At 42.5% G+C, this 26445-nt stretch overlaps 1 protein-coding gene and 1 long non-coding RNA gene across 2 annotated transcripts in view; both read left to right on the forward strand.

Moving 5' to 3' along the window:
- Positions 1 to 632: 632 nt before the first annotated feature.
- LOC146755628 (uncharacterized) lies at positions 633 to 2768 on the forward strand. The gene is made up of 3 exons (XR_014937944.1): positions 633 to 1241; positions 2300 to 2392; positions 2629 to 2768. It is a non-coding gene; the product is annotated as an uncharacterized LOC146755628 (long non-coding RNA).
- A 1881-nt stretch (positions 2769 to 4649) lies between these two features.
- LOC146755629 (uncharacterized) overlaps positions 4650 to 26445 on the forward strand; it is a 30031-nt gene continuing 8235 nt past the window's right edge. Inside the window, exons 1-11 of the mRNA XM_085525342.1 lie at positions 4650 to 4711; positions 5924 to 6587; positions 16949 to 17165; positions 19521 to 19769; positions 20400 to 20539; positions 20622 to 20750; positions 22383 to 22496; positions 22610 to 22654; positions 22743 to 22796; positions 24407 to 24553; positions 25505 to 25557. Coding sequence (XP_085381468.1) covers positions 4650 to 4711; positions 5924 to 6587; positions 16949 to 17165; positions 19521 to 19769; positions 20400 to 20539; positions 20622 to 20750; positions 22383 to 22496; positions 22610 to 22654; positions 22743 to 22796; positions 24407 to 24553; positions 25505 to 25557 — 1874 coding nt within the window. The remainder of the gene's footprint in view (positions 4712 to 5923; positions 6588 to 16948; positions 17166 to 19520; positions 19770 to 20399; positions 20540 to 20621; positions 20751 to 22382; positions 22497 to 22609; positions 22655 to 22742; positions 22797 to 24406; positions 24554 to 25504; positions 25558 to 26445) is intronic.

Genomic DNA, 26445 nt, shown 5'->3' on the forward strand with positions numbered 1-26445 from the left:
ACACTATTTTTTTTTTTTTTCTTTCTTTCTTTTTCCCATGAATACCATACAAGAAGAGGAAATCTTGTAACAACTGCTATGGAAGCCATGAATTTCACTGCAATTTCATTTCTATAGTTTAAATTATATGAAAGAATATGCTGATTTATCTGCTTAACCATGTCTCTCCTCTGCCTGGTATTACAATTTTCAAGGTATCCAAAGAGTAGGAATGTTTTGGTGGAGGTTTGTATGGTTTCTATAATGCAGCGATACTTGAAACAAGTGTCAAGTATGTAAACAAAGTTTATTGAATTTATTCTTTCCTGTTTAAGTCTTGTACGGGCCAGGAGTCCAAAAGAGAATTAGAAAATGGTGTTCTGCATGTCTGCTAATGATGACTTAGGATTGCTGATACTTACTGAACTTGTAGTGAAAGGCTTTTTTTCCTGTTTTAAGGGGAAAAGATCTATTTTATCAAACTGTAGCCACAAATATTCAAGATTATTTTTCTGATTGGTTGTTATCTGAGCTGCCTATGACTGTATCTTTAGTGTCAGTCTTTATGTTGGTCTTTTAGCTGATGCAATATAAAGAAATCATAAACAATGGAGTATGTTTATGTAATTCAAATAAAATAGTGATGCAGATAAAAATAGCTAAGTTCCATTAACTTTTCAGACCATAATAGTGAAACACTTGTAAGTCGTAGGATACGCTTGAACGTCTGTAGTACCAATTTATCCCTCTGCTTAGTCATTCATTTCTATTTAGATCTTGGTGCTTCTGTGCAGCCTGTGATTAGATTGGCAGTTCTCATTTAAACCCTAACTCATTCAGTCTTGGTTATCAAATAGCTTAAAAGGCAAGAACAAACGCTGTTGTTTTTAAGATGTACTGATATATGATTTGCATCCTTACATGTGGTATAGGCTGGATTTACCAGAGTAAATGTTCTTTCATCTGTAGTTTTCTTTGTAGGTATTTTGTGTTTTGTTGTGTGGGTTCAGTACACAATACTTTAAATGTTATATTTGTTCCAAATTCGCTGTTGTAGCGAATCAGAGCAGGATGAGAAAGTAGCATGTTTTGTAAAAGAGAAAAATTTTACTTTACAACTCTAGGAAGTGGAGGAACCGGTACTCCCAAAAATATCCCTACCCATCAGTACTGCATCTCTGGCTCCATTCAACTTTAGTTTTCTGACTAGCAGTACTGTCTCATCGTCACCAAGCACTGTTTCAACATCAGTGATGAACAAGGTGAATCTATGTTGTATGCTATAAATGCTTTCCTGTATGAGTCTGTATCTGCTCTTTTGCAAGTTAACTTCTGTGGTGCTCATGAAATTAACTGGTGTTAGTTCATACTGAGTTGAGTAAGTCAGAGTTGTATTTCAGTTTGGAGAGAAAAATGCAGGTTTTTGATTGTCAGTCTTAGACTTGCAAATGTCTGGTTAAAGATAACTGTTCAAACACTATGGAATTTTAGGGAGGTGGGATTTTATGCCAAGTTCTTCATAGTGGTTTTGTCAGAGATAGAATTAATTTTCTTTATAGTAGCTATGAAAAGTTGCCAGTCTGTGATGAAAACAGTGTTGATAACAGACCGGTGTTCAGCTGTTGTTGTGTAGTGCTTACGCAGCATCAAGGCCATTTCTGCTTCTCAGGCAGCCCTGGCAACAAGAAGGCTGTGGTGCACAAGGGCTGGAAGAGGGCTCGGTCCCGTGTGACCAAAGGGATGAGCCATACCGATAGCATCATGCTTGGCACTAAACATGGGGCCAGGAGGGAAGGGGGAATAATGGGAGTATGTTTGAGGGAGTGAGTAACTGCCTACTATGGTTACGCCATGATATGAAGTTACTGAATTAGAGGTAGCATAAGGTGATCGTTCAAGCCTTGCATAGAATGAGCCTAGGGTGCAATAATTGGAATATTACTATATAGGAAAAAACATTAATTGTTCTAGAATACTTGAAATAGTTTTGCATTTTTTGAAGCAAATATCTGCTTTAACCTGTTGAGGAAGTTCTTTAGTAGAGCTGAGTTTAGAGATGTCTTCAATTTCCTGCTTTTCCATCTATTTAGACCTAATTAGCATCTCATCTTTTTCTCTTGGTTTGTGTGATTTGGTTTTAAAGATGATGTCTTGTAGACTCACTAGCAGACTTCATTTTGTTTTATTATTCCTCTAATCTGTGGATTAGAAATAACTAAAACACCAGATTTCTGAACTTCACTGCAAAACTTGTGTTGCATTCTGAATTCAGGTAGTTGCTGCTCTTAGATATAAACCTTTCATTCTTTTGAAAATACAGGTACAACCAACAAGTAACGTTGGCAGTCCTGTGTTCAGATTTTCATCTCCAATTGTGAAATCTACTGAGGCAGAAGTGCTACCTCCATTGTCTGTAAGTAAAATGAAAAAGCTCAACTTTTTATCAGACATTTAGTAGAGTATTGCGGACCATTAAGACAGAGGTGGCTGTGCTAGTGAGGAAAACAATTATGTGGCTTTCTGCCTTATAATTAATCATCCAGTATGTATAGCAAAAATTTGGAGACTTGCTTTCAGATCTGTGCTTGTGTGTGAATTTCATTAAAGTTTCTTAGGTTTCTGACTCTGAAAAACCTTTCTTTTTTGTAGCAGACTGGGTTTACCTTTAGTGTTCCTGTTGTAAAATCGGCAAAGCGTTCTGGATCCAGCGATACACCAGTGACATCCTTACTTACCCGTGGTAACTGCAACTTTAGCATTTCAGTTCTGAAGTGCAGGTTTTCTTTTTTTGGGTATCAAATACTAAATCTGTCCTTTCTGAGCATGTTAGCAATTGCAGACAGTGTTGGGCTTCCACAGTCCTTTTTTCAGTGACAGATCTGCTTTATAAAGTATAACTAGAAGTTGTAAAGTGGGCTGAATGTTAAAGATTTTTAGATTCATGAAGGTTGGAAGTTGTTGTTTGTGGCAGAAGTGGATGTGTTCTGTTCTTGTTGGATTGTGCCACGAAAGATGTTTTTGTTTACTCTTGTTTCTAAAGAAACAAACCTGCAAACCTGCCAGCAAGGGACTTCACTCTTATGTATGTGTAGGAGGTTCTCTTCTGGCTTATGGCATTTAATTGGGGTAGTAAAGATATCTCATTCATCTTTATTTTTATATGAGTGTGTTAGGACACTGGCAAAACCTAACACTCACTTGTAGACTACTTGTTTAGCGTAACAGCATAAGGTGGGAGATTGTTCCTGGGTTTTGTCATGAAAATCCTTGTGTTCCCTTCCTCCTGCAGGAGTCTGGCACCATTATTAATGTGAAAGTCAGTTCAAATTGGTTTATAAATCTGATATTTTAAGCATACAGAAGTGCAGGCTTCAGCTGCCATAGCTGTAAAAGTTCTGTGGACTAAGGATGATCCCCGCTGTCAATCTCAGCCTCAGCATTCAGCTTTTGCTTACCCTCCTTAGTGTTAGACTTCTCAGCTCACACTTTGTACATTTACAATATACATATTGTATACGCATGTATACAATATGCTTTTCAACCTGGAAATTATTGGAGATAACTTGTTGACTTAAAGGAGGCAACCATAAACACAAATATCCTAATAACAGTGCTTTAATTTCCTGTCTGTCCTTGATTATTTCTGTGGTATTCCTGATGACTAGGTGTTTTAGTTATGAAGTTATAAAACCTTAAGTGATGACTGTATTCAAAGCAGGTGAGAGAAGGGAGGAAAACTTAGCTTTGAGCTAGCAATCTTGTGCCTTTAAACTACTCATCTTGAAAGGTATCAATGATTTTCTAGGCCTTGGATCTAGTTAACCCTCTGTGTATTGGATTACTTGTTACTTCACAATATATATAATGATAAATAGGTCAGGTTGGAAACAGAATATTCTAAGAGCAGAAATTGCTGTGGCAGTAGCTGTGGAAGCTGCTAATGCCAGGTGAGGCAGTTCCCTACTACTATGTGTGATGTAGGTATACATATATGGAGGTGGGGTAGGGGCATCAGTTTCAGCAATTGCAGCTGGCTCTCTCTAAAGCAGAGAAGCACTGGAGCTGGGCACAGGAATATGTTGGGCCATTCCCTTGTGTGAGCTGGTGATCTTTAAAGGATTAGGTTGAGGGGATTTAGTAACAGGAGCATGACTTGAGCTAGAGGTGAGAGATAAAGCAGAGAGAAACTAGAGGGAAATAACTTGCTTGTGTGTATATATGGAGTTGTTGAAGGGGAGAAACTCAAGACAGTAGGTGTAGGCCTCTTGAATTTGGATGGCAGTGTTACAGCTTCAAAAGCTTACAAGGTTTGCCACTTTATGTGTATGTGATTTCACTTAGTCTGGTGCAGTTGTGGCCTATGACCAAAGCATGTGAGCCTCAGAGAAAAAGTCTGTGGCCACCCCATTGTTTGAGGTTTCCTATAGGAGTATCCAGTAATGGTTTCATAAACTCTTTCCATTGGATACAGCTGCAGCAGGGGGTACCTTTACACAAAACCTGCTAGTTTCTTCAAGAATAGTAGTGGGGTGTTTCCTATCTCTTCTCTGATCAGGAAGGTTTGAGGGGCTACTATTAATCTCTAAGTCAATGAGAGAGGAAAAAACAGCTATGGAGAAAGGTTAAAGGGTTCTTAAGAGGATGCATGAATAGTAAATGGTACTTAAGCCATGAATGTTTCTTTTTGCAGGGATGCTCTGGACCAACTGCTTCTTTCTAGCGCTACCTCAAAGTAACGTGCAGATATGACTCACAGGGAAGACTGATCAAATGGCGATGATCACTATCATTCTGCTGGATGCATATATATATTTGCCTTTTTTTTTTTTTTTTTTGTTTCGGCTCACTTTTAGCAACAATTAAGTGAAGTGACACGTGTTAACGGGCACTGACCACACCTGCAGATATTTCGGAGTTGTGAGTGTCATACAAGGCCTGTCACTTGTTTAGAAATTGTTCTAAATGGGAAAAACGAAAGTGAAATAAATAAAGCAGCGTTTGAATTTACAGAGGAAATTAGAGTTGAGCATGATAGTCGTGTTCTTGACTATTGACTAAAGATGAGGCCTTCCATGTTCTGCAGGGAGGGTGTTGATAGGAGCCATCCTGCTGCTGCTCAACGTGTATTGACAGTGTGTGTGGGGGGGAAGCTCTGAAAGTGCAGGGTATAATTCTGCTCACCAGGGGTTTCAAAAGTGCTTTGTATGGCAGTACACGAGAACTGAGAGCTAACAGATCCTGGAGGATGACCCTGAAAACACCGGAGGGGGGTTTAAAATGACAGCAACAAAAAAGCATGCAACTACAAGCGAGGATTTATTGCAAAGCTTTGGACTGAGACTCCTGCAGCAGTTCCTTCAGTGCTCACTTTGTGTGGAATTTGACTGGGGAAAGGTGGGAGGGCTGCGAGCAATCCAAGGGCTCCCTGTGATGGCCTCAGTCACCTTCTGTGTCCCTTCCACATGAAGATATTCTATGCTCGCTGTCTCATTCCACACAACTTTGAGCGTGTTCTGTGCACGAGGAAGCATGTTTGAGTGCTTCCTCTGCTTCCCCTGCTGTGCCAGGGGAGATTCAGGCTGGACATTAGGAAATATTACTTCTCATAAAGGGTAGTCAGGCATTGGAATGCACTGCCCAGGGAGGTGGTGGAGTCACCGACCATGAGAGTGTTCAAGAAACGTTTGGATGTGGTGTTGAGGAATATGATTTAGCTGGGAAGTATTGGGAATGGTTGGAAAAGACCTAGAAGAAGGTCTTCTAGGTCTTTTCCAACCTTGTTGATTCTGTGTTGAATTCTGTGCACTGTAGGCGCTGTGCCTCCCTGCTGTGCCCACTCCCCAAAGCAGCGTTCTAAACGGGCAGTAGAGCTGCACCGTTGCCCTTCCAACACCACGGCAACACAACGGCACAATCGAACGTTCTATTCTTTCCCACTTCACAGGGGAAAGGCGCACTTCAGGCCGAGTCCTGTGCCGGACGCATTTTCTGAGGCGCTTCAATTTCTGCGTGTTTGCGGCCCACTCGCCCACGTTCTCGCCGTGCTTTCCCGTGCAGCCCCGCCTCCACCCGTGTTCGCTGTGCACGCCGGTCCGTCGTGGTTGCTGACGCTTTGGCGCTTCCCGGTGACAAGCGGGCGGCTTGGTGTGGTTGGTCGGAGCCGGAGCCGGAGCCCGGAGGGGGGTGGGGGCGAGCAGGCGGGCGGGCAGCGCGGGGCCGGCCGGCGCCCAGAGCGCGAGGCGGCAGCGGGCGAAGGTCGCGAGGCAGCGGGGCTTGGGGTTGAGGCACGCCCGGCTGAGGAGAGGTGGAGCGGAAAGGCCGGCGGAGCGGAGCTTTGGAGAGCGGAGCGGAGGGGAGGAGCAGGGGCAGGCCGACAGGGGCCCCCGCGCCTTCCAGGCCACGTGGCGTGTGGCTTGGCGGGCGGTGAAGGCGCAGAGCGAGGGAGCGGCCCGGCGGAAAGGAGGGCAGCCGAGGGGCTGCATCACAGCATGGCCTCGGGTGGCGGCGGAGGAGCGGGAGGAGGAGCCGGCGGCAGCGGCGGCGGCAAGATCCGGACCCGGCGGTACCACCTGGGCACCGCGAATCCTCCGTACCGCAGGAGCAGGCAGGTGAGGAGCGGCGGAGCGGGGCCGACCCTCTCTCGGTCCCCACGTGCGAGGCGGCGGGTGAGGGGCGGGAGGGCGGCCCCTTTTGTTCCCCTCGGTGCCGGCGGCGGGACTGGCAGGGAAGAGGCCTCACCGCCCAGCGGGAGGGAGCGGGGACAGGAGCGGCCCTTCCCTCATCTTCGCCCGCCTCACGCTCCGCATGCGGCCCGGGAATGGAGGGGGCGGGGAACAAAGGCCGGGAGGTTACAGCCCCTCTGAGCGGCCCGAGGAACGGGAGGGGAGTATGTTGGTACCCAGTGCCTGTGGGTGCCCAGTGCCCGCTGGCTTCGTATGGTTGTGCCTGATGGCTTCGTGTGGTTGTGCCCGATCTGCGTCCTGTTCTTTAAAGGAGCGCTGAGTCTCGCGTGCTCCATTGACTGAGCGATGCTGTCCACGTGAGGCTGGCAGCACTTTGTGTGGAGCATCGCCGCGCTGACAGTGCTGAAAGCTCTGACTGAATCAGTGTTGAAGTTGCTGTGTATTTCCTGCACTGATAGTGTGTCTGATAAGCTTCGTGCTTGTGTTTAAAGTAATCGGCAGAGGTGGCTTCCTAGCTCTGCTGTTGTCTGATATCTAGAGGAATTTCTCAGTAGGTTTGTTTAAGCATAAACCTGTGCTGAGAGATGAATGTTTAATGGCTGTTTACAAGGGTGGATAGCGATAGGATAAAGGGGAATGGTTTTAAACTGAGACAGGGGAGGTTTAGGTTAGATATTAGGAGGAAGTTTTTCACGCAGAGGGTTTGTGCCACACTGGAACAGGTTGCCCAAGGAGGTTGTGGATGCCCCATCCCTGGAGGCATTCAAGGCCAGGCTGGATGCACACAGCAGGGGGGTTGAAACTACATGATCATTGTGGTCCTTTTCAACCCGGGCCATTCTATGATTCTGTGATTCTATGTCTGTGGGTTCTGCCCTGGTAGTGGGTGCTGCAGAGCCAACGTGTAGACTAGATCAAGAGTAGCTTGTTGGAGCGGGAAGCTGTAGTGGGTTCGTAAATGATGGACTGAGAGATTCTCTTATTATAGTGAATAGCTTTTTAACCGTATGAGTAGTGTAAACTCATATTACATAAAAGAATGAGCTCTAGGTAGGTAGCTAACTGACAACGAAGTTGAAATTGAAATTAATGAACATATGTTCCTGTTTTCAATATAAGGTTTGCTCTCCACAGGGGATCTGTGATTTATTAGTCTCGGTGATGAATTCAGGAGGACTCGAAAGCGATCAGCGCAATTTAATCTTGAAGTCATACCTGATTCTGATCATTCCCCTTCCAGCTTTTATCATTAAGTAGATTCACTTGAGTAGACCTGCTTGAGATGCTCACGGTCAAAATAGTGGCCCCCAAAACCCTTGGTCTCTTACTGTCAAGCTCTGAGGGTGACTGGGCACTCTGGGCAGCATAGCAGGCAGCTTTGAATCTCTGGGAAATCCAATTCCTTCTTTTTTCCCCACTTGTATGGGGATGATTAGGGGGATGATTAGCGGGATGCCAAGCTCATCACCATCTACTTTCTGGATGTTGTAATTTAACTGTTGTTCTTGGGGATTTTAGTCAGGTGGGAATTCTCCGATCGTCTCCAATATATGCTGCAGTCAGTCTTCTACAAAACACAGTGACAGCTTAGGAAGGCGTTTGCAAGAGGAGGTGCTGATTCTTTTTAAAGGCTATTAGTTATAGCGTTTGTTCAAAATGTGGTAGACCCCGCTTCAGTTTCCTTTTTTTGCCTGGAGCAATCAACCCACATCTTCCACTTTGCAGGCAGATATCCCAGCCGTCAAGCTGCGCGTTAGCTTCAGCTCTCCTGGTTGAAGCTGTGCTGCTATCCAGAAAAAGAAAGCGTGATTCACTGAGCCAGAAAGAGGATATATAAGAATGGAGGTGTGCAGGCTCTGGTCCACAGTTTCAGAACTTGTTACTCATTTTACATTAGATGTTCCTGCAGCGAGCATCCAAAGCCTAGTATTTCCTGCCCATATGCTTGATGATTAATCTTTCGAACCATGCTTCATTATGCTTTTATTTGTTTGTTTTAAAGTCTAGTGCATTTTTAAAATCAGCCGTAATAGGAAAGGTGAGCAGATGCAGTCTGGAGAAGAACGCTGGTGACTTGCAATTCATGTGCTGTCCTGGGGGATGGAGATACGGATGCTGATTGTCCCAGAAGTGAAGGAACTTAAACCATGGTGCTTTCCCTCCTGCCTTACAACAAAGGGCACCGTCAGTGGCTTTGTTATCAAACAAATGAGAAGTAGCAGCCTTACTAAGTAAAGGGGATACAGACTCTTCTACTGTGAAGGATTCCTGGTTGGCAGTCCTCAGAGCCAAAAGGGCCGTTCTGTATTTCTAGGTGAGGCATTCTGCAGGTAACATTTAGGAGTTCCTCTCAGCAACTGGGTTTTCCTAATGGCTGAATGACGACAGCTCCATGCTGTTTGTGTTGACTTTTGGTAACGCCATACTTGGCAAACGACCTGTTCAGTCAGCTGCCTCATGCTGAAACATCCATCCTCATTCAGCACTACCTGAAGAGTGTGGACACTTGGCCTAAAGTCATGTATTTGCTCTGAGGGCTCAGTATGGTACAGCAAGGGACCTGTTGTTCCTGGCATGTGGGTTTCATCTCCTGGATGTGGCTGGAAGTGCTTTAAATGCTGGGTTGTCCTGGTCATTTAAGTAGGATGATGACTGCAATTACTAGGGTGGGTGTGTTAATGGGATATCTGTTGACATTATTAACTTATTAAATATCTATATGATATCTCTGTGTTCTTATTGTTAGTTTTAGGTTTAGCTTTGCTGTTTTGTGTAGATGTACTGATTAGCGTGGAAGAAACCAGCAGGAGTTGCTACATATTTGTGATCAGTCTGATTCTGACGTCCTTGGGATGATACCAGAAAGATGAGAGGTGCATTTTCTGTGTGTCCTGATTGTAAAGCAGCTCTGCTTGGATGGATGAAGTTTAGTGTCACATGCGATGTCACGTAAGGACAGAGTAGTTATGGGATTGGGAACTTCCACTGTCTGCAGCAATGCCTGAATCATTGCATTATCACTAGATTCTATAATGAACATGGGCCAGTTATAAACTCGCACTTGATTTATGTCTGGGATTTCCATGGTGTGCAGTGCCTGCAAGCAGTGGGCAGGAGTTTTATAAACTGCTGGGTTTATTTGGGGATGAGATCTTGAAATTATGCAGAAAGTTCCTAGAATATCCTGTTGAGTAATGTAAGTTAGTTCTTGTAAATCTTAGGAGGGAAAATCTTAATCTATAAAAATACTTAATCTATTAAGAATGTCCATGGAGAGCTAAGCAAGTATGGCTATCGGTTTCATTCTTACCAATAGGATTATACCGCAAAGTGTGCTGAAGTGGTTGTGTTTACACTTGTATGTCTCTCTGCTGGTTTTGATTTAGTAGCAGGTGAGCACATAGGGCTCAACGTTTGTGAACTTCCAGAACTAATTGAATCATCATCCTTAAATGATGTTTTGTCTCTGTTCCAACAATATCAAATTGTATTAGCAAAACAGGTGTTTAAATCTAATACTTGGCTTTGGAGCGGCGTCATATCCTGGTTGGGAAGACCTTAGCTGAGATGCTGACAGTTTTCCCTCACTGAAGCTGGCAGTGCTGTCAGTGGTACGACAAGCAGTAGAATCTGATTGCTGTCCCATTTTATGAATATTTTGATTTCTGTCTTGCAAAGTGTTTTCACGACAGCCTTGGGGGCTAAGTGTTGGAGGACAGCAATCTTAGTGAGCGGTGTCTTCAGACAGAAGATTTTAAAGTAGATGAAAGAATGGTCCCTTAGCTGGGACACTGACACGGCCTTCATTTGCCAGCGGCTCATCATTTCCTCCGTGTTGTTTATTCCTCCAGTCGGTAATTAGCATTGCTTCTTGCTTCCCTGCTGTGTGGGAACTGAGCTGCTGATTCAGAAGACTGAGGGTAGAGCACCACATTTCTTCCGCTTACCTGAAGAAGTTTGAGCGGAGCTATTTTGGATCAGCACGACTGCTACAGCAGCACTGTGTAACAGATTTAACATAAGCAGGATGGATGGCTGGCTCAGTCAGCATGGCTCACCCAGAGATCAGCAAGGACCTCAGCATGGTCTTCTCTATTATTTGTGTAGACAGATTGGTGAAATACATGCTCATCAAGTAGACTGCCACGTGGTTGGGCCAGACTAGCTGACCATTGGCCTTAAAGGGTTGTGATCTGTGCTGCTGAGGGACACTGACAGCCAATTGTTAAGAATCTCCTGGGGGTTGATATTTGGACTGTTTTAGGTCTTTAGGAAGCAACAGGGACAAGAGAAGGGCATGCACCCCCAGCTGGCTCCTGGGTGACAGCAAACTTAAGGGGGCAATGTCCGAATGCTGAAGGGCAAGGCTGCAGTGTTTCTTGACAGTAGTGGGCTGACAGGAACCTTGTTTTGTTGGGGTATAACAACCCCATGCAGTGGTACAGGTTGGGGAAAGCGTGGCTGTAAAGCTGTCCAGCAGAAAAGGAACTGGAGGTGTTAGTCAACGGGCAGATGAACATGAGCCATCAGTGTGGCCAAGGACACCAATGACATCCTGGTCTGCATAAGCTTCGTACTCACTTCTATGCGTCACCACTTCAGGCTGTTACTCCCTCACCTCTGTTAGTGAAAGGGACTGGAAGATTACAGAGCCCTTTAAAGCCAAGGCAGATGGGTCATCTGAAAATGGGGCCAAGGCGAGCAGGAACTAGCTTGTTTGACTGCCTGAAGCGTAAGTCATTTTGCAACTTGCTGATGCAGTGTTTGTCATAGTGGTATTCTAGATTATTTTACAAAAAACACTCATTAATTAAAAGATCCTCTCAACTATAACGTTTGCTTTTCTTTGTTGTTATTGGAGGGAATACAGATATATTCCCCTTCTTTTGACAAGAGAAGACCTGAAGTCATTTTTCTGCTGTCTAGGAAGTGGCACAGCACTAAAGCTATTGTGGTGGGGCGGTAGCACTGACGTTTTCAGGGAGGCAGTTCCTTTTGAGATTCTGTAACTCATCTTCTAATTGCACTTGGCATTTAATTATAGTGTCTCTGTGCGTGCTTGGCATAGTTGTGATTGCCATCTAGTGCATGGGGATAGGACTAGGGGTAATGGGTTGAAACTACAGCATAGGAAGTTCCGCACGAATGTGCACAAGAACTTCTTTACGGTGAGGGTGACGGAGCACTGGAACAGGCTGCCCAGGGAGGTGGTGGAGTCTCCTTCTCTGGAGATATTCAAGACCCGACTGGACGCCTACCTGTGTGACGTGGTGTAGGGAGCCTGCTTTGGCAGGGGGGTTGGACTCGATGATCTCTAGAGGTCCCTTCCAACCCCTACAACTCTGTGATTCTGTGATCTTTTTTAAAGTAAGCATAGGCTCATGATAATCTCTACTTTTGTTGCAGAAAAAAATGTGTGTGTTAACATTTATACCTCTGGAACTAGGCTTAAAGCTACAGTTTTAACACACATGCTTGCTTTGCAAATACCTGTGCCAGCAGAAAATTTTCTTTCTCCTTGGTAAGGTTGTTTATTATTGTCTCCATAACGCTGCTGTTGGAAGGAGTTGTGCAAGTGTGTCCTGAAAAAATAGCTGACTTTGCTTTGAAGCTGTAGCTCTGCTTTGAGACAAACTCTTTTCTGTGTGAATTGGGTCTCGTGGCTCCTTCCCCTCTTAGTGCTCTACCTCTGCTTGTCTCTAAGGTATCAACCAAAGATTAAAACTCTTCATCTGCACCAGGCATGTGGTCATTCTAATATCACAGCTGCTGTAATATCAGCCTTAAGTATTCACTATGATAGTATGCAAAGCTGCAGAATACATACAGATTTGTAGAACTGTATGCTGTTATCTACAGCCACTGAGTAAATCTCTGTGCAGTGACAATCTTTTTTGTTTGGTAGTGGTAAGATAATGGTATTTAGAGATCCACTTACATTTGAGAGATGCTCTTGATTCTGTCAGATGAACTGTGGAGAAGGCACGTGGCCAGAAATATGTTGCCCAGGGCCCTGTCCAACCTGGTCTTGAACACCTCCAAGGACGGGGCATCCGTGGTGTCACTAGGATTTAAGCTATAGTTACATGCTGGTTTACATACAGGAGCACACCATACACCGGCTTTTTGCACTCGGATGGAAGTGATGATGATGGGCTGTCGTCTTCCTGCTGGAAATCTGCAGGCAGTGCCAGAATGCAGAACAGCACCAGTGTCCCTGGGTGTTCATTCTAGAGCTGGACTAAGAAAGGCTCGTTTATCACTATAAGAAGGAAGTACTGGCATCTGAAAGCGTAAACCCTTCTTCGTGGTCTTTGGAAGTAAAGTTGTACTAGTCCAGTTGCCTTAAATAGTTGTTTTTTTCCACTGTCGTATAATTGATGACATTCCTGTAACATATGGTTCTTATTAAGTCATAAGTTTTATTGTCTGTTTTCTAAATGAAATATCAAACTCTGCTGTCCTACATCCAGATTGAAACCACTCCCTAAAGGAAAAGAGCACGCCGAGTTTGGAGCCATTCTGCATCTGTGCTGCTGCAGGAGACAACCATGTCACATTTCCATTTCTGTCCTTGCTTTTGCATTATCACCACTGTAACTAAATAGTGAGCTGTTGCAAGCTGAAGGTGAAATTCTGGCTGAGTTGGTTTGAAGCAGGCCTGGTACGGCTGTCCATGGTTGTGTATCTGTGGATATTTGCTCAAAGGAAGGTCTTGCTGCTTCTTTATCTTGTCCTGCTGCCCGATATTTCTCTTTCTCCTGAGCCATTTTCGTTGCACTGCGCCAGCTGAACTCATTAGTCCAGCAGAGAAACATGCGCTTTTTGCCAGATTAACAAATTCAGCTAGTAAGGAGAGCAGCCTGCTGCGCCAGAGCTGGCACCGGGTAATGTGGGGGATGGAAGGAGCCTGAGTTCTGTTGGCTATTGGCTTTTATTTCTTTATATCAACCATTTCAGAAAATGGTGTTTCAAAGTAGTAAATTAGGCCACCTGCTTGCTTACTCTTGGGTGCCTACAGCACATCATTTGTTTGGAGTTGCATCCCAAGGCAGCGAGCCTCTGAGCTGCAGCTGTAGTTACTGTTGCTGTGGTGGTGCATGTATGTGTTGGTGGACCCAGCAGTGCTGCAGGTGCTTGGGGGGTACCATGTTCGAGGAGCTGTTGTAAATACCTGTTCATAAGCTATTGGATCTCTTCTCCACGTTCTGTGTTTTGTTCTGCTTTCCTGCCGCTGCTGTTTTCAGATGAGCTTAGCGTGTGAGTGCATTTAACATCAGCAGACAACTGCTGGAACTGAGAGCAGCTTTCAAACTGCTGAAATCAGTGAGTTAATTCTGAATCTGCTGAAGGACCAAAACGTATTCACTGACCAAATTGCTGCTACTCACGGTTTGGATTCTCCCTGTCACCGTATCACGTTTCAGAGCCTCCCAGGCCAGTAGCAATGAGGAACTACAGAGCTGCCCTTCCTCTGAGCACAGGGCTGGCACCAGAAGAGTTTTTGTGCGGCAACACATTGGGCGTATGTCTAGTGAGTTCAGGTGACGAGGGAGGGCCTGGTAAGTAACTGTGGTGTGAAGAGGTGAGGGGTGAGCATTTCACAAGTAAGTCTTGTTATAAAATGAAGCACGTCTGTTTCTTGGGTTGTTTCCTTTTTTCTGCTTTGCATGCATTGCCCAGTATATTCCAGGAATTGTAAGATTCATTATGTATTTTTTTTGTAATGAAATCAGCTTGGAAGTTGTAAGTGAAATAAACACAGGTAGCGTTTTACTTGTATTTGATTTACTTCACCATATGCATTGGTCACCACGTGGATTGATGTGCTCAGGCCAGTTGTATGAGGTTCATTGAGACCAATTTTGCTCACAACAGCCCCATGCAGTGCTACAGGCTTGGGGCAGTATGGCTGGCAAGCTGTAAGGAAGAAAATGATCTGGAAGTGCTAGTCAACAGCTGGCTGAACGTGAGCCAGCAGTGTCTCCAGGTGGCCAAGAAGGCAAATGGCATCCCAGCTTGTATCAGAACTAGCGTTGCCAGCAGGAGTAGGGGAGTGATCATCTCTCTGATGAGGCCGCACCTCAAATACTGTGTTTGGCTTTGGGCCCCTCACTACAAGAGAGATGTTGAGGCCCTGGAGCACATCCGGAGAAGGGCAACAAAGCTGTGAAGGATTTGGAGCACAGGTCTTATGGGGAATGTCTGTGGGAACTGGGGTATTGTTCTGTCTGGAGAAGGCTACTCAGGAGAGACCTCATTTCTCTCTACAGTGACCTGAGTGGACGTTGTAGCCAGGTGGGAGTTGGGCTCTTCTCCCAGGTAATTAGTGATAGAATGAGAGGTAATGGTCTTAAGTTGCACCTGGGGAAGTTCAGGTTGGATATTAAGAAAAATTTCTCCTCTAAAATAGTGATGAGGCATTGGAACAGGCTGTCCATGAAGGTGGTGGAGTCATTATCCCTGGAGGTGATGGAAACAAATGGAAAGAGATCGAGGGGAGAAACAGTGAAAGAATAGACGAAACAAAGGTGAAAGAGATTTTCCACCACATTCTTGGATCCAGTGTTGTCTTGAGTTGGAGCCTTGCTCTGTGGGTGGAGACTCAGCCAACAACAAAATGTGTGTGTTCACCATCAAGTATTCCAGTCGTTTAGAGGATGCCGTTGAGGTGGCAGGTCCCTCACATCTGTTCAGCAAGGGAGTTCTAGAAGATAACAGAGTTTTTGACAACGGCCTCTGGTGGTTGTGCACCCTCTCCTCAGTAAGATGCCATGAAGGGAAGCGGGTAAACCTGCTCATTGCCCTGCCTCTGCAGGACCCAGTTCTTCTCTTTCTTGAACTCAAGTTGTTGAGTCAGTTTCTACTGACTACATGAAGCAGTGCCTTTTGTGAAGGAACGCAGCCCTGGGTGCTGTTTGTGTCCTGAGCATTTGCTCTTTTTTGCAAATATTATCCCGTCTGATTTGTCCCAATGCTCTTTCATTGGTAGCCCTGGTAAAAAGTGAAGTGTGTCAGGGAAAAGGGTGTAAATAAGGGGCTGGGGGATTAGAAGGAGCCGCTCTGCTGACACCTTGCGTTGAACTGCTTGTGAACTCTGGCATCATCTGCATTTGTGGTTTCTGCAGGGAAGCTGAGGCTTAGCATATAAGAGAATAGCATCATTCTGAGCATTTCGTAGTCGTGTGCATTTTAAGGTAGTAATTGTGATGGATGTGTTCATTCCATGGTATCCTGTGTGGTTCAAACTGTCCACGGGTATTTATTCTGTCCTTGTGCAAATAAACAATAGAATTACAGATCATTAGGAAAAATGTCTAATTGTGAATTAGGATGACTTTCTTCCTGCGAAAAGGCTTTTTGTTTTCTACTTTTTCCTCTTCTCTTACCTCCCTCTCAGCTCTGGATTCAAGGATGTATCGGTGTTTATAATTCTTGTATCTCGGTTTTTGCACTGTCTTCTGTGGAATACTTCAATGATACAGGGTTTTATTTTGGTTATTTGGGTTTTTTGTTGTTGTTGTTATGTGTGTGCATGGTTGTTATCTCAGAATTTTGTTAGACTGTAGCTAGCTTCAGCACGTTCAAAGCATATTATCAATTTTCTACACCCAAATAACAAGTTCAGCTGGGGAATTCTATTTCCCAAACCCAGAAAAGTGGTAGAGCAGGCCTGTTGGTACAGAACCAGCCAAAACCTGGATGTACCCATTAGCAACAGATTTTTTTTGCTGAATTCCATTCACTCTTGTGTCACTTCTTGGTTTTCAGTGTTGGAGTTGCTGAGTCAGCCTTCATGTTTGCTTGTAGTGTAAGGAGCCAAGCAGCTCCATGGTTGTCAGCAGTGCGAGAAGGAGTGCTGCAAGTGATTGTCTGCCTGTGGTTGAGATTTGACAGAAAGGGATGCTAAAGTTTTCAGGGAATGATAGCAGATACAATGATCCTCACTATCACTGCAGATAACTGCTGAGCTTCTGTTTTAGGTGGTTTCCAACGGAGTGTGTGGAGGAAGAGTTGTGAAACAAGTATGTAGATGAGGAGTTATGTAGAAATAGTTTCCTGGTGGCCTTGTGAAATGACTCTGATGGAAGCTTCGGAACTTTGAATATTAATAGTTAGTCAGAAATTAATATTAGGGAAATTTTAGGCATCCCAGAAGCATAGCAATCCTACACTTAGGATCAAACTCTTGCATCTTACTCTTGTCTTTGAGGTTTGTGGAAGATTGTATCCCAGAATATGCTGTTGTCTGTTTCTGTAATTAAAGAAGCATTTCTTCTTTCAAGCAGGGAATCATTAGCAGAATGACGGAGTCGGTGAAAAACATTGTACCAGGATGGCTACAGAAGTATTTTAATAAAAGTGAAGATGAATGTGCAGATACAAATGAATCTACAAACCAGGAAGAGAATCCAGTAAATTATCATCACGATTGTGGAGATGAAGATACCATAATGACCGATGGGAGAGTCACGCCTGAACCAGCAGGAATTAACCTGGAAGGTATGTGAAAAATCATGTGGTGTTCTGGTTATCTCTGTTTCCTCACAGATTTCTGGTTTCAAATCTAAATAACCAAAGGAATTTGCTAAGAGGGTTTTTGATGTAATTAAAATCAGCCCCTCCTCTGCAAGTTAACAAAAAAACCACCCAAACCTCAAAACAACAGTTTGTGAAACTGTCTCTTAGCTTTAAACTGTAAATATAGTTGTAAAGCACAGAACTTACAACTCTTGGAAGCCGTCCGTTGACTTCATGTACTCTATTAGTCAGGGAGGAAACGTTGAAAATACAAGTGTGCTAAATTGTATTTTCTGTTTTATTTTTTAGAAGACCTGTTAGACTTTGTCTAACTGCCTTAGGCAGTTAAAAACATTAATTTGTTTTGAAGTCCTGAAACCAAAAAGTAGATTCCAGAATGGCAGAGGAAACATTTCTTCTCATGTCTTGATTTTTAAAATTTTATTTATTTTTTTATTTGTTTATTACTTTTTGGACTTTGATTGATTTAGTAAAGCTCCTTGTTAGCTTAATAGCGAGCTGGGGAACTCATGCATGTGATATATTACATTATTTTTAGAATATTCAATAAAATTAAGATATGTGTTAGTATCTAGGCTGTTGTCTTTGAAAAGATATTTGGACTCTTGGCAGAGACTTGCAGCCTCTGTACTATGTTAAAAATTCATCTTTGTTTTAAATCAGGTTCCTCCCACTGGTTCTGTAGTCGTGCTGTGTGAATTTGCGTGTGATTTCAGTTGGGTTCCTCTTTGATAGCTGTTGGGGGAACTTATCTTTTAATAAGGAAAGTAGTTTAGTCTGAGCATGTAAAGGTAATCGTAGATAATGTGGAAAGTCGGTTGCTTCTGTTGTCAGAGTCAAAAACAATGAGGAAGTATCTTTGCCTCCAATGCCATGTAATTGTAAACAATGGTACTCAGCACTGGTGAGGCCACATCTTGAGTACTGTGTTCAGTTTTGGGCTCCTCGCTACAAGAAAGACATCAAGGCCCTGGAACACATCCAGAGAAGTGCAACAAAACTGGTGAGGGGTCTGGAGCACAAGTTTTATGTGGAGCAGCTCAGGGAGCTGGGATTGTTTAGCCTGGAGAAGAGGAGGTTCAGGGGAGACCTCATTGCACTCTGCAACTTCCTGAAGGGAGGTTGTGATGAGGAGGGTTTGGGCCTCTTCTCCCAGGCGACAAACAGGACCTGAGGAAATAAGTATGAATAAAGGAATAGATAATGTCTTCATGACTGAGGAGCGTGTGTTGGCTTTTCTACAGGACTGTGTGAAAGGACCTTTTAGTAAGAACAGCTGCACAGCAAACTTACTAAGTCCAGAATATCGGAAGCAGGCGGACCGTGTGGGACCTCTGCTAGCTTATGTTGCTGTCTGTGTATGTTACTTGCTATATTTCAGTTTTTTGTTTAAGATTAGTTATTACTGCAATTTTAGAAATATGTATTTCTTCAGCTCTGAGATACCTACGTGCTACAGCATGCATTCCTTGCTTGGCCAATAAACTGTCAAGCAATACTGTCCTCATAATCTGCTAATGTTTCAGAGAACTGATTAGTGCTACAGCAGTGGTAATGAGGATTGAACTAGCTAGTTTAAGCTTCAGTGCAAGTATCAAGGGGAGAGCGGCTCAGAATCTTTTGAATTCCCAGGATTCCTGAGAGAGTGAACTTTCATCAGGCAAGATATTTATTAGTAGTCCTGTTCATTCAGCAACTTGTAGCTGTGAGGCCACCCCCTCCAGGCCACTGGCAGTGTTTGTTGACCCTTTGGTTCCAGAGGAAAACATGCTTACTTGTTTCTTGACTTAAAATCTCCAAAGTTTATGGATAGGAGATAATGTTTACATGTGGCATGACCTGATTTGTAGATTTGTTTGGGAAGGAAAAATAAAAAGTACTGTAAACATTCATTTTCATGTTGTATTCAAACTAATGTACTGAGATTATGTAAACGGCAGTGTTGTCTGCAATTTGCTGCATGGTCTCAAATTTTGGAAAGTTTATTGCAAGCTTTTCATGCAAGAGGAAGGAGTCTGTATGTTTGATTTAGTTAAAGATCCAGTGTTGAAGTACTTGAGCATGAAGTCAGGGCCCGGTGTTGTAAAGACCCGTAATTAACTTCTTCTTAATGTGATATTAATACTCAGAATTGCAAGTAGTGTTGCTGTTATAGTCACACAGTTGAAACTCTATCTGGATGAGGAAGAAGTTAAATTTGGCTTCTCTATTTTTGTGCTTAGATCTTGGCAATAGCTTGACTGTTGATAGAAAACAGATTTTGGCTTCTATGAGCTCGTCTATAGGAAAGCTAATCGTCTCCCTGTTTGTATTTAGAACCATCCACGAGTAGATCAGCATTGAACTGTTCATCTGTATTAACGAGGCCCTCTCTTCATCGGGGCCATTTGAACTGTAACGTGTCAGATTCCACTGTGCCACCCTGTCAGCCCTCTACATCTTCTTCACTTGGCATTGGCAATCCTGGACTGTCTCTAGTAAAAGAAATAAAAGATTCTACCTCTCAGCACGATGATGATAACATCTCAACAACTAGTGGCTTCTCCTGTAGAGCATCTGAGAAAGGTAATTTTCATATTTTTTTTAGGCTTTAGTGTAATTTTTACATCATGTGAAATACTTTGCATCCATTCATATTCCTCATCAACTTAGTAAATAAGTGAATGTCAACTTTGGAAGTGAGAATTGCATTTTATTTTTAGTGTTTTAGAAGTATTTGTTTCAGTCAACGTTTTAATGTAACTGTGTTCAGAAGTGCATTATGAGACCTTGGTATTACAAAAAAAATCTGTTCTGATTTACCCACTCTCAGCTAGTTGTATGTAAATATTGAACTGGGATGGTAGCAAGTGAAAGTGAATTGCTTTAGCTCAACAACTAGGTTTATTGCTTAGAAGGAAGAGCTACTGTCCAACAGACAGCTAGTGAGTAACTACAGGTGACAAATGGCAATGCAGGTTGTTTTCTTGTGTTTCACAAAGAGCAGATAAAGGAACTATTCTGACTGTGCAAGTTTTGAGCTGCTTTTCTGGCCTTTCTTGAAAGAAGGCTTCAGCTGTCAGTGCTGCCGTGTTTTATGCCGAGTTCACTAAGGAATGATTTTTGTATTAAAGAGCTTAGGTCAGTGTGATCCTTAATAACGGGAGTTCTTTTTGTCCTCGAGGCTTTTATATCCAGTGTTTGTCTTTTTGGCAGATACCGCAGTTTCAAAAAATAATTCAGCACCACTGCTCTGGTCCGCAGAAGCTGAAAGATCTCATTCCCTCACCCAACATTCTGCGTCTAGTTCAAAGAAACCTGCATTCAATTTATCTGCTTTTGGAGCTCTCCCTCCTGTAAGTACTGCACAGTATTTGTTTTAATCATTTGAAATGCATACCCATTTTACTGACCGGTTACCATGCTATGTTTCTATAGACGCTTGGAAACACTTCTGTTTTTAAGACAAGCCAGCTTGGAGACTCTCCATTTTTCCCTGGAAAGACCACTTATGGTGGAAGGGCTGCAGCTGCAAGGCAGACAAAAGTGCGAGCTGCTCCTTATCAGGTAAGAGAAAAACAGTGTGGTAAGAAATTGTGGTTGAAATATTAAAGTAGCACTGTAGCTTTGAGAGGGGAGCCAAGAATGTGGCAACAGCTCCTATTCTTCCCTCTTTGCCTACAAGAGCAGAAGTTTAAATGGCAATTGTTATTCAAATTATTTTAATGGTTATTATGTAAGTATTTGTTGGAATGAAGGAGAATGACTGTTAAAGCTAGATGTTTGTAGTTGGGATTTCCTCTGTTAAGTCTTTAAAAATATTCCATTTGAGTGCTGTTGTATACCTCTAACTGTATCACGTTAAAATAACGTCATGCAATTAGAACAATGACAGCACAACACTGAAAACTTGTGCTTATAGTAGCAAAAGCTGCAGTGGTCAGACCTGTCTGATATTTATCTGTAGAAATTACACAATCATATCTATGCTCATGCTATGAATAAATTGTATGAGGCTGTTTGCTCTTTACTGTATCTAGAATTAGCATTACAGATCCTCTGTTCTAATACTGAGAGGAGCATGCAGGACTAAATGCCAATCTCGAGGTGAACAGTAGCATTCTTTTTTCTTTTAATGTTTCGCACTGTTCTTGAAAAGAGTTATTTGCCCATAAGAGTTCTTGGTGTTCTGAAATGAAGCTGTAAATGAATGCTGACAACTCTTAATAGCTAGAGTGCAAGTTTCTGATGTATGGGAAACCTTGAAAACTTGTTTTTAAAACTTCCTGAAAGCTGGGAGCCCTCTATGATCAGTTATTTAAACTTTTTGCAGTGTAACTGTAGGTTATACTGAAAATAGGAACCAAAATATTAGGCTTTTAAAGGAGACAGTAGCTTACTTATTCCTGTATGCTGTGGATTACAGCAACATACTGAGGAGAGTCCAGAAGGCCACCAAGGTGATGAGGGGTTTGGAACACCTCTCTTGTGGGAAGAGGCTGAGAGAGCCGGGCCTGTTTAGGGAGATCTCATCAGTGTCTGTAAATCCTTGAAGAGCGGATGCCAAAAGGGTGAAGCACTGGTCTCTTTTCAGTGTTGCCTAGTGCTGGGACAGGAGTCATTGGGCACAAACTGGAACACTGGAGGTTCCATGTAGATACCAGGAAGCACTTCTGTGCTGTGCAGGTGATGGAACATTGATACAGGCTATTCAGAGGCTGTCGAGTCTCTTCCTTGGAGGTCTCCCTAAGATGTCTGGATGCAGGCAAGAGAGAAGTAGAACTAAAAACTCCTGGTTGTGGTTCTATACACTGATTTAAAGATGGTATTGTACCATCATGAAACTCCTGAGGTCTGTGTTGTTAGTGAAAGCGCTGTCTGGATCACAAGCCTTTGCTTCAATTCAGTTTTCCTAATTACTGCTTCAGAGACACCGGCAGTCATAACATCTTCCATCTTTACTTTCTACACATATGGGCTTCTTGTTTTTGTTTTATCCCGTGTGCAAGATGTATTGGAGACCCAGTTAAACTGCTATAACTCAGAATGTTTTTTCATTGTCTTGAGCTCCCAGCGAATGCGTTTTTCTCTGTCATCGGAGAATATTGGTTATATTGTTCGTGTAGCCTGGGGCCATAAAATACACGTGTGTTTAACTCAAAATTGAACAGCATGACAATTACAATGTTGTTTTTTCAGACACCAGTAAGGCAAATGAAAGCTAAACAAGCAAACTTGCAATCCTATGGTGTGACGAGTTCCACAGCACGGCGCATCCTGCAGTCACTAGAGAAGATGTCAAGTCCTCTGGCAGTAAGCAGCACTCCTTTTAATATATTAGTAAAACTTAGTAGATGTGCCAGTAAAGAATGAAAGTCTTCCCTATGTTGAGCCCTGTTTAATTTATTGCATTATTTTTTCCACAGGATGCTAAAAGAATTCCATCTTGTGTTACCAGTCCACTGTCTTCTGTAAGTTGACCACCAAACCTATTGCATGAAACCCTCTCTCAGGGAAAAAAAACAACTCTAATATTTGGGCTTTCTTTTTTTCCCTTAGCCTGTGGACAGAAGCGTGCTGTATATCATGGGCTTCCATTCCCCACGAAAACAGGTAAGAACCAGGAACGTCTTAAGTTGAGAAATTGTCTTTGCTTCAGTGCTATCACAAGAAATTTCACAAACCTCGGTGGCAATGTATGCATGAGTACAAGTTAATGTTAGCATTACAGTTATAAATTCATGTCTTGGTTGTGTAGCTAAAAAGTGCCATTCTGCCTGCACTAAATGAAGAGCTGTGAAGATTACTCAGGTTAAACATTTATGCGATCTTTGTGTGGTGGTGTCTTGATATGTCAAATGAAGAAACAACTTTCCTAGAGTGCATAAAGTGGTTTTGTCTTGTTCTGCATCTTGGAGTGAAGCTGTGTGTTAAAATTCCTACTTAGGAAAGCTTGATCTTAAAGAAATTATCACAGATAGCAAAGTAATGATTGAGTGGTCATACAGATTTTGTGCAGGCTTCTGTGTTGATTCAAGCACAGAAAAAGAATACTTCTGTTTACTATCACCATCCAGATAACAAGAAAGAAAACTGTTAATTTCTGTCCTTTATACAATCCCTTGATCGGTGTATAATTAAGTTTACAATCACTTCTGAGTTTCCAAACATCTGAGACTTCCTGCACCTTCTTTTGTCGTGTGCTAAATTGCAAGATTATTGAAAATAAAGTACAGCTTGTTACCCAATTAACTGCAAGCAAATCTGGTGTGAATTCTCAGTCAAATTGTAGAACCACACCTGTGATAAGGCATTAAGAAAGATCTGCCAAATTTGCAACAGGGAGCTTGAAGTTGTCAGGCAGTAAACGAATGTTGCACACAGCTGTCACTGGGTAAAAGGAGATAGACTGTCTGTTCACAATACTAGGATTCATAATATTTGGCAGGAGAAGGGTGGCCCGTGATGAAAACAATTATTTGTGAAGGACATGGCTCTCCGTTTTCCTGCTGAAGTGAGCGTGTGGTTGACAGAGCTCTTGTACGCTCAGGCAAAACTTTTGCAGTGGGTAGCAGTGATGTATGTGGCATTTCACTTATTTCAAGGATCTGCACCAGACAGAATAGCTCTTGGTGTACTGAACAGCTAACTGGGCAATACTTTGAACAGGGAAGTTAAAGTACTTTAAATCTATTTAGTACAAATCTAAAATGTTAGATGACATATTAGTGAATGAGATTAATTTAATATTATTTGACAACATTTTTTACTTTTTGCTCTACTGTTTGTTTGGCTCTGTAGGAGGAAAATCTATGTAGTATGTAGCTCAGAAGGCCCTATCAGTTGCTTAATGCTTTGAATGATAAATCAATGGGTTAAGCTAGTAAAAACTATCACAGTGTAGGCAGAGGAAAAGAGGGGAGTATTGTAGGAACATGAGTTATTTTGGTTATGGTAGTGTGAATTGTTTTGTCTATGAAACTAAGTGCCAAAGTTTGAAATGAGATTTAGTCAAGCTTTGGCTACTTCTATGTAGCTTCTGTGTAGCTTTCTGGACTCGATCTCTGGTTTTCTGGTGATTTCCCTCTGTGAGTTGAATGCATTTAGAGTTGAGTTCCAAGACTAATAGGATGTTTATAGTTCTGTAAATGTTTTCATCCATAAATACTGCAGTTAGTTTTGGTGCATGAAAGAATAAATTGATTATCGCTTCCCTTTCTAAGATGGAATCTCAGCATCCACCTGTTCAAAGAGTGGTGACACCAAAGGCAATCTCGCTGTCAGGAGTTCTGGCCCGTTATGTCAAGCCATCTCTGACTCCATCTGCTGATTCTAGCAAAATTCACCAGAGAGTAGATACAAAGCACAAAGTAAGTAAATTTTGCAGCCCTTACCTGCCTGGAATGTTTCTGACCAATTCCTATACCGAGATGTTCTTTCTTTGCAGAGTGTACTGCTAGTACATTTGGGATATGCATTAAAACTGTAGGAACTACTGAGAAATAGGTTGAGTTTTTCTGGATTTAATTACATTTTTGGAATGATTAAGTGGCTTGTGGTTGTTTCACAATGTAATGATGTACTGTAGGATCAAGTTGTTTTCAGTGAAAGAATATTAAAAGACAGAAGCGACATTTTCCTTTTGTATCCTCCTGTACACAAAGTTTTCTTTATGTTTTTCTTTCTGAAAAACCACCGCATTCCCAGTATTGGTCTGAGTGTAAAAATGGCCTGGTGTTAAATCTGTGGACCTTATAGGGAAGAGATGAAAGTGGACGGTCATTTCTGATTAATTACTGCTTTGAAACCTCTCAATCTCTGTATCATTTAGCCAGCATAATCTTTCTTTAGAAGAGTTCTAAAAAAGAGCATAGCTGCAACTGCTTGGGTTTTTTTGGGGAGGGAAGGTTGTACTGTTCTGTTTTGTTCTTTGATAAATGATATAACTGAAGCCCTTTTTAAGGGTCGGTAAACTAGCACTAGCTTTATTAACAACTTGATTTGATTCCCTACCATGCAATACTATTATCGTTATGTTTTGTTTAATTATGTTCTTTGGTAGAGAGTTTGACAGATGTGGTTAACTGTTCTGTCAGTTCATCCTCGATGCAAAGAGAAGCAGCAGTACTTGTTTTAGCCCCCAGATGTAGCTGAGCTGTACCTAGAATACTGAATTAGGGAACGAGATTTATTAGCTAGAGGTGTATTTAGTGGTATAAATTAAAAAGCTAGCAAACAAAAATACAAAAAAACAATACGAGTCATTGTCTTTACTTTGCATATAGTATATATCTTCAGCTAAATCTTGAAATTATTTGCAGGAAATGAAAGAGAAGAGTTTGCCTGAAGAACAGCGTGTAGAACCATCTGAAAGGTATGACAGATCTATTAATTTAAGACTAACTTGTATGAAGAAAACTGTCTCCTTTGTCACTATGTTCTGCCTGTATGTCTCTTAGAAAACGCAGTAACAGTTCTCAGTAATGGGAACAAGAATTCTGTATTTTGAGAGCTGTAAAGTCTAAATCACATTTGAAGATCAATATAAGTTTGAAAAAAAAATTTGTTTTTAAGATTGGAAGGAAGATAAACAAGAAGAAAATCAGATTATCAGTGATGTATCAGAAATGATTTCTTTCCCATGTCTGTATCCTTAGTAGGATAGGAAGATTGGAAACAAGGTATGTCATTGTAGTGGAAATGCTAAGTCACAGCCTGAAGCAGTGATTGAGCACCTGATGGGGGAGGCAGGGCCAACCCAGGTGAGCTCAGGTACCTGCAGTGCACCTCAGTGACCAGAAGGAGTGTGGAGCCAGACCTTGTTTAAGGGTTGGCAGTGGAGGTGAGGGTATCTTGCTGGAGATCCCTACCTGCCTGAGGCCTTCCAAGGGCAAGCAGCTTTTTTACTTTGTTTCTACATCCATGGCTGCTGCATTTGGGATTATCTTCACTTTCTGTAGCCTAGAACTTAGCTACCCTGCTGTCATTGCTGTGTTTTCCATTGCACTGTAGCATTATAGTTACGATGCTGTATCTGCAGAAAGAGTATTTGCTATTGGAGGCCTTTTTTTCTTTAGGAAGTAAAGACAGTTTAGTTTTCACTTCAATAAAGTCTACAGTGTAAGAAATTTCACTTTGGCAGATATTCTGTAGTTTATCAGTTTACTTATTGGCAATGGAACAATTTATCCATCTTGATATTCTCTGGAGTAAGACCTATTAGTTTTAGTTAGGATGAGAACCTGGAGCTTTACAGAACCTT

Source organism: Coturnix japonica, chromosome 31 (genome assembly GCF_054131305.1).
Source record: "Coturnix japonica strain WE chromosome 31, WE-NBRP24, whole genome shotgun sequence".
Taxonomy (NCBI): domain Eukaryota; kingdom Metazoa; phylum Chordata; class Aves; order Galliformes; family Phasianidae; genus Coturnix; species Coturnix japonica.